This window comes from Aythya ferina (genome assembly GCF_964211825.1).
Source record: "Aythya ferina genome assembly, chromosome: 6".
Lineage (NCBI taxonomy): Eukaryota > Metazoa > Chordata > Aves > Anseriformes > Anatidae > Aythya > Aythya ferina.
The window spans coordinates 7,760,563-7,775,709 of record NC_140303.1 but is presented as its reverse complement, the minus strand read 5'-3'; the positions used below and the strand labels follow the sequence as shown (position 1 = coordinate 7,775,709).

General features: G+C 38.4%; 1 protein-coding gene across 15 annotated transcripts in view; it reads right to left on the bottom strand.

Annotated features, from left to right (window-relative positions):
- Positions 1 to 15,147, bottom strand: part of LOC311438506 (uncharacterized protein) — a 369,670-nt gene that overhangs the window by 307,665 nt on the left and 46,858 nt on the right. For all 15 annotated transcript variants that reach the window (XR_014694144.1, XR_014694145.1, XR_014694146.1 and 12 more), the window contains one exon: positions 6,523 to 6,595. Coding sequence is in view for 10 of the 15 variants with exons in the window: in XM_084522938.1 (XP_084379064.1) it covers positions 6,523 to 6,595 (73 nt within the window). In the remaining 5 variants the exon portion in view is untranslated. The remainder of the gene's footprint in view (positions 1 to 6,522; positions 6,596 to 15,147) is intronic.

Below are 15,147 nucleotides of genomic sequence, written 5' to 3'. Positions count from 1 at the left end.
TACACAAACAGCCATCTCCCTAAAGTTAGAACAGAAACCAAAAAATTGAGGAAAAAATTCCCCCAACATGGTCATTGTGCAAAACAAGAAGTACTGCTGACTTTTCTTCAGAAGCATTAATCATTTAGAGTCATGATAAATTAATATGCAGCTGTTAAACCACTTTAGAAACTTGTAAGAAAGCTTCAGAAACATTCCTGAGCTTCCAATAGAGATTTTTTTCTCATTCCATGGTCCAAGATCTCTCCCTTTCATTCCTCATTCCATGTTCGAGAGTTTGGAATTGGGAGGGACATGAGGTGTCCCTGTTTGAAGTGTCACTGAAACAGGGCACAGAAAACCAGCTCCAGTTTGAATGGATCACTTTCCCCCACCCCAGAAAATTCCCATTTAATTAGAAAGAAGCTTCTATGCTGTTTCAATAGCTCTTTTCTGTAGGTCATCTGCTCCCCTGCTTTTTCTAGGGCAGATACTCTCCAGACTTATGAGGTGCAGCAGGTAAAAGAATTCCTCAAGATTTACTGGAGTAGACCTCACACACACAATGCAGTTTGGAAAACAAGAGTTAGGACTAACTCAGAGCAACATCAATGTGAGCATCACCCAAGAAATGAAAAACACTAGGCCATGAGAGAAATTGTCTTCAGCACACCTTGCCTCTTAGCCCATCAGTCTCACTGACACAGCAATTTCCATAATGATGCCATGTGCTGAAACTTGCTTCCTCAGCTCAATTCTTCTGAACTGCCTGATCCTGCTCACGTGCTTGTTTTGTGGCTGTCACCAGCTGCGTCAGCTGTCCCAATCAAATGAAGAGCTCCCAAGGAGAAAAAAACAACACAAACTTGAGTGCTTTGTGTTTTACATGCATTTAACTAGAAAAGCAGGTATGCAATAGGGGAAGAAAAGAAAGTGGAGATTTCCCTTGAACTTTCAAAAGGAAGAGAAATTGATTGAAAAGGATAGGAAACAGGAATGCCAAAGCAAGTGATGCTTACAAAAATTTGGGATTGATGATTTCCATTGTAGAGCTAAATACACACTTAAAAGAGCCAAAGGGTCAATATGACATATCCAACGTAATTCCAATGAATTGTAGTACTGTGCCATTTTACAGCAGCTGAGAATCTAGAAGAGAATAGCCCAATGCTCAGAAAACTCAATATATGAACCCATTCTGTAGCCCTTTTCATTTTTTGTATTAAAAAAAATGTATAGCACACCTTCACTTAGAAACTTAGCAGCAAAGTTGCGAAGTAGCATTTCTGAAAAGATTTGAGGAGAGAAGAATCTATTCAACCTGAAGTGAAACACTTCAATCTAAAATGAAGCCAAAAGAAGCATACCTTGCAGGCTTTCCCAAAGAGCAACTTGAGACTCTTGTGACACACCACAGGTGGTTGTCTGGACCACTAAAACTGCAAGGGAAGAGATCCTGAAGCTCTCAGGAGTAGGGCAGGAAGCAATAACTACTGAAAGCTTAACTATGAAGCCTGAGATTTTTCAGCTTGTATCAAATAGATGAAAAACAAGCTGTCACGACTGTTGAGAGTAGGCTAAATATGGGACAGTTTCTCCAAACAAGAGAAAAGAGCAGTGTTCCAGACTTGGTTGCTACCACACTAAGCAGAACAAAATACTTCATAATACACAGCCCAACACTTCAAAACTCATTTGAAAGCCAAAATCATGACTTCTGTAGGGTCTGTCTTCATAGCTGTCAGACTTTAACCATATGTAGAACAAGCCAAATCTTTCTCAGTTGAAATGCTTGGTCCTACTGAAATATATAGGGTTATGGACAATAGCATAACTAACCAGATTTGGCTCCACACAATAGCTAACATAGACCAAGTGTAAGGCTCAGGAGACCATTTCTGATGCATCCAGATGGAGAACACCTTTATTCAGCTTGATTGCAGGCTGACGGACAAGGTGCGATCCTTCTCTGCTCTGTTACACCAGGGAAGAGAGCACCCCTCCCCACCCTGCTGCACTCATACTGTACAAACTCACTACAGCTACTGTTCTCTGCTCCAACACCTTGATTTCTGGTTATCAGCGGTCTCTCTAGATTGGTAGCCCAATAAAAACTAGGGTGTTTGTTCAAGTAATTGACTTGAAAATATTTCCTGTTGATGTTGTCTTCCATTAGAAAACCTCTGGGAGTACAATGGCACTTCAGTTTCCTAAGTATCCTCCAGAAAATGAAATTATCTTAATTCCACCAATGTGTTTTAGCAAATAACTCACTTCCACGCTGCATTGTTTTACACAGTTCAAAAACAAAGATATGCAGGTATCTGTATATTACTCACAGCCATGCAGTTTCCTTCAAATCCTGGCTCCCAGTTACAAATTTATTCAATTTAGGATGAAATTAGGTGCTGCTTGGAGAGCCAGGACAGGGCTAGTCTCCATCAACCCCACCTTTAGATGACCTCAGAGCACCTAAATGACGTGTTGGCCATTGGCACAGGGAAGAATATCTCTAAGCTACCCTGTATCTTGCTGTCTAAGCACCGAGTAACTAACTTGTACAAATCTTTAAGTGCTGTATTTGCCTTCCTTGCAAGGACTCTCAGTATGCTACCTGGGTTATTTGCTGCAACACATTAGATCAGGTTAGCTCTTAAATGGAAGTTCCCTATAGCTTTGCTCAGTAAGATGAATATAAGCTAAAATACGAGTAATTCAAGGTTTATTTTCATCCTATGTCTTTAAAGAGAGCACTTTTCCAGGAGAGTACATCAATCAAGAAAAAAAAAAAATCAAATGTTTTGAAGAGATTGCTTTGTGATTAAATGCTTTTAAGTGGTCTTAATCAAATACTTTTGTTCTGAGATTAGAGGCAGGCACTTGTTTTAGGCCAATTATTTAGTAACTACTTATGTACTTAAATGATGTTAGACATGATTTTTCCCCTTGGTTCTCAACAGCTATGCCTTTGCTACAGCTGAATGATGACAAGATTTTGCAGCACAGAGAACTTGCATTTCCTCCCCCAGTGACAGTGTGATAGCCCTTCCAGCTAGACTGCACAGTGAGAACCAGAGGGTAAGAAAAACACACTCCCTCCCGATCATGATAACTGTGAGCTAACCCTGCAGGTGTGACACTGAGATATGAACGGTGCTTACTTTTGGTGATATGCCAGGTCTACCACAGTACCCACAGCCTTACCTATTTATATGGCCAGGTATGAAAAACCCTACAAGTTAGACTGAGCTTTTGCAACCCAAAAGAAAACCCTAGTTGGCTCCACATGTGAAATTGCCATCATGATTTTCTTCCCTAGCACCTCCTTAATTGTATCTGTCTCAGTGTTTTGAGACTTTTTAGCCATTTCTTAATGTGTGTAGCACCTGCAGAGGCCTTTATTTTGTAAGTGACAAACTGCGGAGCTGCTCAAGGAAACCCCCTCTACTGTAGACCTGCATGCAGCAGCCCATGGGCTGAGGAAACGGACACAACAGGCATCCCCTTCCCAGCACTTCTCTACCACAGCAGGGTTAGTGTGTAAGCAGAGATACTCCTTTTAGCTCTCCAATTTCCCCTTTACATTTAAACTTTTATTCATTAATGAATGGGAGACAATTTTTATGCAAATCAAAGGCCTGAAGGCATCTTTTAATCACCTACATTTCCATTTACAGAGCAGGTATAAAAAGAGCAATACATCCCCTTAAATCCATTATCAAGGCTTCACACTGTGCTATTGTTCAGTGAATCTTTCCCCACTTTTGCCTCTAAAATTACACAGGGAAGAGAGTATTCCCATCAAGTTCAACTTTATCACCAAGTAAAGTTGTCCTATTCCTTCCCATAATGAACTCTGGATCCCTGATGAGTAACTTGCATTTAACTGGCAACACTCTGGGCTACTTAGATTAACTGCAACTGTCTGAACAGCTTGAACCTCAATAAAATGTGTAGTAAATGACCGAGCTAATTTAACCTCATTAATCCTCAAACCAATAGAACAATTTGATGTCCACACAGCAGTTTGTGCACAGCCTCCAACATAAACATGCCCCGGTAGGAAATGAACACCAAAAATGTGCTGCAGCCCTACTGCCAGTGTTATCACTGTTGGGAAAATAGCTACATAATTAGAGACCTATCTCCAGCTGTATTGCAGGAGTCACGCACTTTATTTGGGCTTGTTAACGGCAGAACTGTTGTCTCTAAACTAGATCTGTCCTGGAATCTCCCCACTGCAGCACTTTGTGCAGCAGCCTCTATTTTATCTGTAAACCATTTGCCTCCAGTGTCAACACCACCACCACTAGCAGGAAAGGAAAGCACGGAAAGGCAAGCAGGAAGTGAGTTGGATTAACTTCCATGATAACTCCTCATTGCAGTAGCGTTTGAATCAATCTTTAGAATAAAAATCTGAAAACGCAGTTACCAAGACTATAAGGTCCCCCAGCACATAAATAAAAACAATTTCAGCAAGACATTTCAAATATTTTATACATATTGTTCTTAAAATGAACACCAGCTACTTTTTATCAAATGCAACACAACTAAACCAATGTGAGCAATCTCTCCACTCCCACGTGGGAGCACAAGTCACAAATAACTGTGGCTTAATGCAAACAGTTTTTAGGATGCAAGTAAATCAAAGGGGAATATTTCTAAGCATATAAATGTTTAATTCAGCACCATTTATAAGTTAACTCTCAAAGGAACTTGGTCTTTCTTCAGTTTTGACTTGGGCTCCTGGGTGCTTAGTCACTTTTAAAATGGGACTAGACATCTTAGTGGAAAAGTAACTCAAAGCCAGTTTATTGGTATTAGGTACCAAGCTATCGCTGACAAACAGGTATGACATAATACAAACTACGTCACTTTGACCTCAGCTTATTAGAAACACCATCCCACTGTGTTTGTGTTTTGTTTTTTTGTTTGTTTGTTTGTTGAAGATGGGTATATAGTTGCTTCTTTCATAGCTTCACTGCAACACAGAAGAGTGCTAAGAGAGGACTGCCCACAAAAATTAATGGACCAGCTGGGTCAGTTGCTTAACTACAGTACAAGTTTTCCATTAGCAACAGAACAAGAACAGAGCATCGTTTTGTGAAATGTTCAACTGATCATGACAAATGGTCATCAGTGCAATTGAGTCTAAAGCAAAACTCACTTGTTAGCTGAACTAAGTAACATACAGAAGTCTCTAAGTACTGTCCTCACAGAAGTCAACATCAATTTATAGCTAGAAATTGATGCTCATTGTAAAATAAAAAAGGTTTTGAAATATTTCCTACAAGGGAGGCTTTGCACTAGAAATGCCACACAGAACTCAAATAATTATTACTGAATCCAAGATACAGAACCCAGCAGAACTTGAAAAAAAAAAAAAAAAAAAAACATGCCAATAAAGCCATTCCAAAATTGCTATGATTTTGGAATCCTTCCTCAAAACGCAGCTGAAGTACATTCCCTGCAAAAGCTAAACAAGGGGTAAGTTACATAAACAAATCATCTTTTAAGTGTTTTACTAGTCTACTTTCTTCCTCTCACTGTTCTGATGTATTTAAAGGCCACCGTTACAGACAGAAACTAAGTACATTTATTTGCCTAATACTCTCTTTTGGGCAGGCATTTCCCACAACGTTTCATCTGAGCTCTCTAGTCTACTTTCTACCAGCAAATATCTTGAGCAATCAAAAGTGCAAATACAGCAAGAAGTACCCACGGTTCTTTATCAGATCTACATTTAATGGAAAAAAATCACCTTAATCCTTCCTTACAACTCTTTGACGAGGCAGGTTAACTGTTTTGAAGAGACTTCAGATGTTTCACCATCTTGTACAAACACCAAAATATTTGCCAGAAACCACATAAAATAAATAAATAGAACAGATTTAATGCAAGTAAGACTTGCTCCAACAATTTTTTCTCTAGTTTTCTTCTGACTAGTCATTTCAAATCACTGTCACCTAGAAATTCTCCTTTAACAAGTTTTCCTTGCAAATTAAACAAATCATTGCAAATTAAACAAAACAAATCATTCCTAGTACATACCTTCTTCCTTACTGTGAATATACAAAAAAGTAGTACGTTTTGAATTACTGTACAGTCTGTTTTTCTTAGAGATGATTTCACATGAAAAATAACATAGCTCATCAGTGACAGAACCAGCAGTATTTATTGTGAATTCTGGCAGAGACATTTTCCCTTGGACAGCAAAGAAATGCAATAACTTACATTTCTCAACCACAGTGCATGCTTTCTGGCAGTATAAAAAATAGATCTCAATAATAAAACTATACCTCACTACCAATACTTACCTTTCAGCAGTTCCATTAAAGGTAAATATAACACCTATATATATTTATGTAAGTACATACGTTATATTTCTAAGAACTTGCTGGGTCATGCTTAACTTACTGATTAGGCACTGGGTTTAAAAAAAAAACAGTGCATATATCACTCATATTATATCCTGGAGTTCACATTTCTGACCTTTACTTGCCTAGGCCAAAGTCAAAAAAAAGTAAGGTCTCCATTTCCTACCTTATGGGAGCATAGCTGGAAGAATTTAAAACGCTGCTTCGCAGACTTGTCCACAACTGTAGGTTCCTGATCCCTAAACAGGGAAAGAAAGAAGGTAGCTGAGGAGCTGATAAACAGAGCTTAGTACATTACTATATATATAAATATATAGATATATATTACCAAACATAACATTTCATCCAGACTCAAAAGAAACTAAAGTTGACCCTGTAATCCATTTTCTGTATTACTTGGATGACACTTATTTCTTACATTTCCTCAGCCACTGATGAACAATGGCATTGATGTTTCTCACACCCACACAGCCCACCTAATAGGTTGTCATATTCCTTGTGTTACATTCATTGTTTTTCCCAAATATTCTTTTCCTTCACATCTACAAATACATCTACCTGTAACTTAATTCCAGGATTTTTTTGTGGTTTTTATTTGTTGCTTTGCTTTTAAACAGTGCTAGTCCTACAGACTTTTTCATGTGATGTTCAAGAAAGAGTGCTCTTGATGACAATTTTATATTCAAACATAAATCTTTTTTCCAATACCCTTGGCCTGTTTGCTCACTAACCCTCAATATGAGAGAACGATGCTGAAAGTCACCAATCAGTTACTGTAATAGGATATTGAATCTGTTATGGAAGAGTAATTAAACAAATTCCTCAACAAGAAAACACTAGCTTACAAGAATAACAACTGTGTCTTCATTGGAGCAGTCACAGTAGGACATTCTGAGAGAAACCCTTGCAGGCAGTAATGCAAGTCACTGCCACTTCTGCATCGTTCAACTCTAAGGCCAATTATTTCTGTGTAACTATGAAGTACAGCACAGGGAAATCTGATCTCTTGCTAATCAAGCCACATGACCAGGAAAATAAAGCTAAGGGTATGCTCTCATTTGAATTTCAGGATCAAACGGCACTAAGAAAATGCAAGCTGAGGCTGAATTATCATTTTTCAAGTTGCTCTGTCCCAGAACATGGAGATTTCAAGTGACTGGGCCAGCTCCTGCCTGCTCAGCATGACAAGGAGATCAAATTAAGGAGGTCAGGAACACGTCAACACTCTCAAGGAAGGGGGACAAGAAGGCAGGCAATGAGAAGATTCAGTCATCCAGATGTAAAATCATGAGATTTGATGTAACAGGACACCCACGAGACAGACAAATGTGGGTCCACGCTAGACTACTATTACTTTGCATGGCTTCTAAAGAAGACTTCTATAGAACTCTTCTAAAGCAACTTGCAATTACTTGTAATCAGGTTATTTATTATTCCATTATTGTCCCAGAATTAAGCACTGTATGTAATGTTAGACTTGCATGCCACAGTAAAATCTGCTCACCTCTAGCTAAATGCAAGCCAGTTCTAATGCATCAAGTCCATCCTGCCTCTCTTCTACTTCACACAAACACTTTCCAAGCGGTGTCACAGATGCAGCTTCAGGATGACGCTGTTCTCAGGTACTAATGATCAACTACAACTAGTGACAAAGCCAACTGCCCTCTTCTGCAGATGGGAGACTAATTTACTGCTCTGCGGCACTTACCTTTCACTTAGCTGCTTCCAACTCCATCTAAACCATTCCCCTGCCTTAAGAGCCAACAGTCCTTATTCTTACACATAAAAGATAATTTATGTTTCGGATTCTCAACTTACAACAATACCGCAATATGAGATCATCTGGCCTAAGCCATCCCATAAACAAAGCACTATTTTGTTTTTACACTGCTTTGATATTTGTAGGAGACACTTGCTGAGGAGATGGTGAACACACACACTTTATATGGTACTTCAGACTGAGTGCCTGAGTTTTTCAAAAGGTGTTCTGTATACAGCAGGCGTCATAGGCTCAGTTTCAGCTCCCTCATATAGGGTAACAATAAATAAAACAATCATATGATAATAAACCCTAATTGAATAATCTGATTACAATCACAATGAGAAACCATACATGCTCTTCAAACACCTCTCTATGGTTGATGTCTGCTTTGAATATAGGAAAAGCTTCAGTTCTTTTCAAGTGAGTGGAAACATTTAATAGTTCAAATGAACCATTAGTTCCTTTTATTTTAAGATGCATTTTACAAGCATTTGATGCCACTTCTTATTACACACCCCAAAACCTGATAAGGTATCCAAACTTCCCTGCTTCCTGACTATTCAGAACGTGATGGAATTTTATTGTCAAAGCTCCTACTTGTACTTGCCTCAGGATTCCTGTCAATTACTTCCTCAGCTTAGAGGAAAACACAATACCATCAATTTCTACTTCTGAGATTCTCTCCCTATCACCCTCCAAAAGTGGGCTCCATCCATTTTACATGCACAAGTTAGCCAGCCAGCACCAAAGCAGCTTCACCATTAAAACTATTATTTGCAATAATCAAGAATTAATATATATATATTATCGTAGCATTTGGCATTCCACAGAAAAGCAGCATAGATCATCCGGTGCTCTACCACCTGTATTTATGGAATTTGACATAATGATTGATAATTTTATGTTAATAATGGATTTTCAGTATACTCCACATAGATTCCTCCTCAAAACGTTAATTCTTTTCTCATGTAAGTGAATATTATTTAAGATACCAGGTGCAGTTTAAAATCAAACATGGCTCAGCGTTAAAAAAATATGCTATTTTAGTCAAAAGGTAGATCACAGCTATAAAATCCAAGGCATTTCAGAAAAGCCTAGACAAGTGTATCTGCACATCCACAACTCCACAGCACAAAATCTCTGTTGGTACTGAAGGTACCAGTCATTGGACCACCCCACAAAGCAACCAACACACACAGACCTGTCGGTGTGAGATGTGACTTAACTGATAAGCATTTTACATGCCCGTGTTGCTCGATATCTGCATCCTCCTTAAGCAAAGAATCATCAGTAGTAGAGCCCCCTAAGGACTTTAAGTAGAGGTATTAGCAACTCTGCATGGATGTAGAATATTTTGTCTTTGGTAAGGTGATTAACTTTTAATTTTTCTCTGCTTCTAATTTCCTCGTTCCTCTGTAATTGGTACATTGCCAGAAAGGGAAGAAATCTATTTCTTATAAGTGGCACTGTTATAATAGAAAATGCTTTTAAATGCAGGCTCTGCGATGAATCCTGATGACTGTCATTTCTCAGGGACTGGCTTTCCCTCTCTGAAAGTGTTTTCCCCTTAAGGTTTAAGAACTAATTCAATATTTTAAATTACAAATGTTTTGTCCCTGGCTAGTTCTGTTGGTGGACGCCAGCCATTTGAGACTGTCCCTACCTTTCACCTGCTTTGACACATGCTTTCTTCCTTTCATTATCTGAGGAGTTAGCACTTAGCCTTAGTTTGCAGGGGATTTAAATCCATCACTTGCCACACAGTTTAAAATCACCAATTTAAATGAGCACCTGAAACAGATGAAGAACTCAAGAAAGGAGAGAAATGGACAGGAGAGACAATGCCCTCAGAAGTTTTTTAAGCCCACTTCTGAGCAGCAGCATTTGATCTTGCTTGAGACCAGCTGCTCAATGCTAGGTATTTCAGGTGAGCATTTCCATGAGGACAGCTGTTGCTGCAGTGACAAACACAATTCACTATCATTAACATACTGATATGTAAACAACTAAGGTGCATATTCACCTCCTGCCTGGCTCAAGAGGAACAGTCCATGGACTAGGAAAAGCACTTACATACTAAGACTTTTCAATTACATAATGTGTTTACAAAAAAAAAAATAAAATAAAAAGATTTATGATTATTTTTACTGTAATTCTGAAGGGTCAGAAATAAGACTCTTTATTCTAAATGTTTGTATACTTCTCCTATGTTTCAAAATCAACAAAATGCTTTCCTACAACAAGAGTTGCCAGAGGCAGAGAAAAAATAATAACCCAACAAACAGAGGATAACACTATATAACCCTTAAGTACCTAATGCCAGCAGAAATGGTTTAACCTATTTTTGCTACAGAAGGCTCATTTACAAAAAAAAAAAAATTGAGCAAATGATAATGACAAATTAGTTTTGACCTCATTACCGCTGGCTGCTAGATAACATGATATTACTGCTACCTAATAAACCTCTGCTTTCTCTTTAAGGTGCATAAATCATTGTCAAGTCACTAACTTATATTATTCTCCATAAATGTGGGAAGCAATTCTTCAGATTTAACAGGAATCTCTCCTTTACAGGGCTATACGTTGCATTTTAATACAACACCCCTTATATTTTTGCCAGCTGCAGCAAAATGACAAATTCTCGTAAGTCAGAACCAGATCTCCCAAATTCTCTATTTGGGATGCATTGGTTATCTACATAAAAGTCTGACCAGTTTATACCTTAGCCCTTCATAAAGGCTTCTGACACATCCTACTGAAGCTGAAAGAAGTAAAAGGTTCTCAAGCTGCTGAATCAGTTTTCATGGAAGCTACTTTCTTCATGCAGAAATCCAGTTCACTAAAAACAAAACAAAACAAAAAAAAACACACACACAATGGGATGAACGCCCCACACACATCGTGCATGGTGTGAAACCTACATCAATTTACATCAGCTGCCCCTAATACCTCCAGCATCTGAGATTAGCGAATCTTATTTCAAATATGGTTGAAATGTTTCCACAAAAATGATCCAGTCTTCACAGTAATAGTAATTACATGGATTATTCTCAGAGCTCTCAAGATGGCCTTACCAAAACAGGGTAAGCCATAGAGCTTACTGTTAGTATCTGGATCCCAATAACCCATTTTCCTGAACTGGGAATAGATAACCTTCATCACGAAGGTTAATTGCACAGCCAGAGACTGGCTTAGTCACACTAAAAACAATATAATGGCAAAAAAGCTAGTGCATCAGAACCAGAATGTATCAGCCTAAAGAAGATGTGGAAGAGGAGCTCTCAGTGACAGTGTATGTATTCCAAAAAAGCTGCCTAAATAATGCAGAGCCAAAACATCGCAATATGTGAGCAAGTCAGCAATAGGCAGGAATTCATCTTCCAATGACAAAGGATCTGTCTTCACCTGAGTAACTCTACTTAAGCAGCTAGCTCATTCTTCCTTGGTTAGACTTTTTTTTTTTTTTAAAGGAAAGCCATGAACAGGTTAAAAAAAAAAAAAAAAAAAAAAAGTTTCCCTTCACCCAGTATTTGTGCAGTAATTAAATTTGTAATAGGAGTTAAACCTATTCCACTATTTTAGAGCAACAACTGCTCAGATCTGCCAAGTCACATTTCTTTTTTATAGCATTCAGAGTGATAGCAACCACTTTAGTTTATATGTATTGTAAAAAGTAAACGGATAGAAGTAGTGACAAGTCATAGTAATTTTGATAGACAGAATCTGGCCATTAAACCTACTGCTGTAAGCCAGCTGTGTCTTACTGATTTCATTAGATCCATATTAAAAAAGCTGACAAGCTGTCAACATATTAGATACATATGGAAATGTTATATTTTATTCATTTGATGACGTAACCATCCCAACCTGAAGTAATTTTGGCCACATCTTTCATTTGGTCATTCTACTGCAACTATTGAGCTCAACTGGGTAACTCGCACAGGTCTTCATGAAACGCTTGGCCCCCATAACATATGGAAAAGGCACGTACCATTAGTACACCTTGTGAACTGAGTGTGGTTATCACAGGAAATAATTGGATATGTATGCCTAACCATGGATACTGAATGTTTTATTCTGACGTTGAGAACACTCTTGCATAGGGAAGAGAATTATTGGAAACAATACTGAGGATCATTGTTAAACAAGAGAAAAATTGGATTAAAAGGAAAGGATCTAGCTTAGGCATATTTTAATAGTCTTCTTATCACATACTCTTAATTTTTTTTTTCTACAGTACAAAGAGTAACTGAAGAATTTGAACACACTCTTAGTTGAGGACTACTACAGGACTCTACACTGAAACTGGACCAGCTAAAATAAGGCTGTCTGTGCTTTTTTTTTCTCCTGTAAGAGTAACAAACTTTTAACAAAGCTAAGAGGAAACTTTTAAGAAAGCTGAGAGTAAACATTCCGCCCTCTCTTTGCATCTTGCATCATTTCAGTTTTAAAGACATCAGAAGTAGCAATAAGAAAATCAAAACAATTTGTCTGACTAATTGCTACAGCTCTCTTTCACCTGTGGAGAAAAAAAAAAAAATAAATAAATAAAGCTGCCTGCCTGGCTTGAGTTCTTCCAGAGTATTTCAGAGCTGTAAATCTGGGCCATTTTGTTGAAGATTTACTGACTTCTCAGCTGTCTGTTCCATTAGCTGTGACATAATTCATCCTGGGAAGATTTCCACCTCAAAAGGATTTTCTTTCTGAAGATGTTCTTATAAATCTGCTTAGTAGCAGAAGAGACTGTGGTTAGTAGTTAGACCAACCATTGATGATCAAGGAAAAAGCAGGAAGGAATTAAGGCTTACTGGCCAGTTTGAGCATTGTCTTCTCTTCACAAATTTGTTTGTGTGTGAGCGTTTCAGGGGTTTTTTTGGTCAACAAATTCAAGTGAGACTGTCTGAAAAAGGACAGCCCAGACAACTCGGAGAGTACTCTTAAATTTGGTACATTTTAGGTCAGGTAGTTTATATGACTCCCCTTTTGAAGTTTATGCAAGATGCTGAAACTTCAGTAATTTGGGGTGGGCACAGGTTTTTCTTTTTACAATTGGGTGGGGTGAGGGATACACACAGATGGATGCTTTGCAATGCATTACTAAACATGCACCCAGTCTTACAGGGGAGCAAGCCATGAGCTGCTGCCTGATATTGGACTGAAACAGTATTTATGAATTTAAGTGCTAAAACTCTTTAACCAAGAAGAGACCTGTATTTTTCACATTGAGCTAGAAAGCAGGCATGTTCCTACCAGCTCCAGTGGAAAATCTGTTTTAAATATATAATAGTATGTATTAAGTATTCAAAGGTCTGCAATTGTTGAGCATTGTAGCAAGTCATGTTTGATATGACACATTGTCATCAACTTCAGTATCTTTCTGCTAGTGGAAATCTACTGATGCTGCAGACAGCAATTTGCAGAATCAGGTTTCAGGTGACAGTTAGGTAAGCACAGACAGACGTGCCATACGACATTTTTAATCAAAACAGCCTGAGTATTGCATAATGAACAGTATGAGCCAACTGCTCGCAATAAGCTCCAGGTCACAAGATATTCACAGAAGCTTAGTTAACAATATCAAGGTAACAAACACATTCAAAGTTCAAACAGATTCCAGGTTTAAAAAAAATAAAAACTACCATTGAACGAGACAGAAAAATGAGTTAAGAAGTTATTCATTAGAGGTTATTTAACCAGTATAAAACAACTTCAGCACATTTTTACTTTTGTAAATACACCTGCAGAAAATACACTCAATTTCTTGTACATTCTTCGGGCCAACTTCCCAGCTCATGTTATTCCCTCCAAGTTCAGCAAAGCTATTATGGTGTTACTCCAACTGTCTTTTTTTTATTATTATTTCATACTTCATGTGGCATTTTTGTCTTTTTATTATTTCAGGTTTTCTATTTAAGAAATTCCAACAACACCCCACAGTAACCACAGAGTCTAAAGGCAAGTTAAAAAGTTCAAGTTTTACCTTTTTTGCAAGTCTAACTTAAGTTTCCATGGAAAAAAACACAAGCTACAACCACGGAGCACTTGTCCCTGAGCTTTTTATTCCCAGTGACAGCAACAGAACTGTGAAGGACAAAGTGAAATGAATCAAAAGAAGTAGGATTGCTACAACTGACTAAGAGGAAACTGGCATCTTCATTTATTTCCGTGGCAGCAATCCAACTTCTTTCCAGTTCCCATCCATTCAGTAACAAGTCCTGGAAGCTGCTGAACATGCACAGTTGAACCGTTGATGCAAACAACATTATTTCGAGCATTTTTCAATCATTATCTTCCCTTCTAATGCTTTAACTAAAATGCAGTTTTCGAAGCCATTTCTTGCTGCTCAGACAACTTACGTTTGCTGAGGAAGACTGCAATATCAGAATGGAAAGCTAAATTACACTAACCACCTAAAGCCCAACTAAACCCCAGTCCTTTTTCAAATCCCTCTCTAGTGAAATCAGTACTTCTCTGTGATTTTATTTACTCCAAGACGATGCTCATGTTCCTGGACCAAACCCAATGATACCTGTGTTAACCTCATACAGAGATGATCTTCCCAACAACATTGATTACCTTGCATGAACTAATTTCATCCAAGATCCCTTTCTGAAAACTGTACTGTATCATGGTTTTGGCTGGGACACAGTAAATTTGCTCCATAGAGGCTCATACAGTGTTGTGTTTTAGATTGCTGATGAAAACCCATCTTCTCATTATTGCAGAGTAGTGCATGTGCAGAGCCCAGGACTCTCCTGCTCCTCATGTTGCCACCCTGCCAGCGAGGAGGCTAGGGGCGCACCAGGAGCTGGGACAGCTCGCCCCAGCTGCCCCAAAGATGTCCCATACCACAGGGCGTTGTGCTCAGCGATACCAGCCAGATGAAAGAGTGGGGGGATGTTCCAAGTGATGGTGTTTGTCTTCCCAATGCACTGTTACACGTGATGGGCCCCACTTTCCTGGCAGTAGCTTAATTCCTTGTTTTGCTTTGCTTGCAGTTTTTACTTTACCCAGAAAACTGTCTCAATC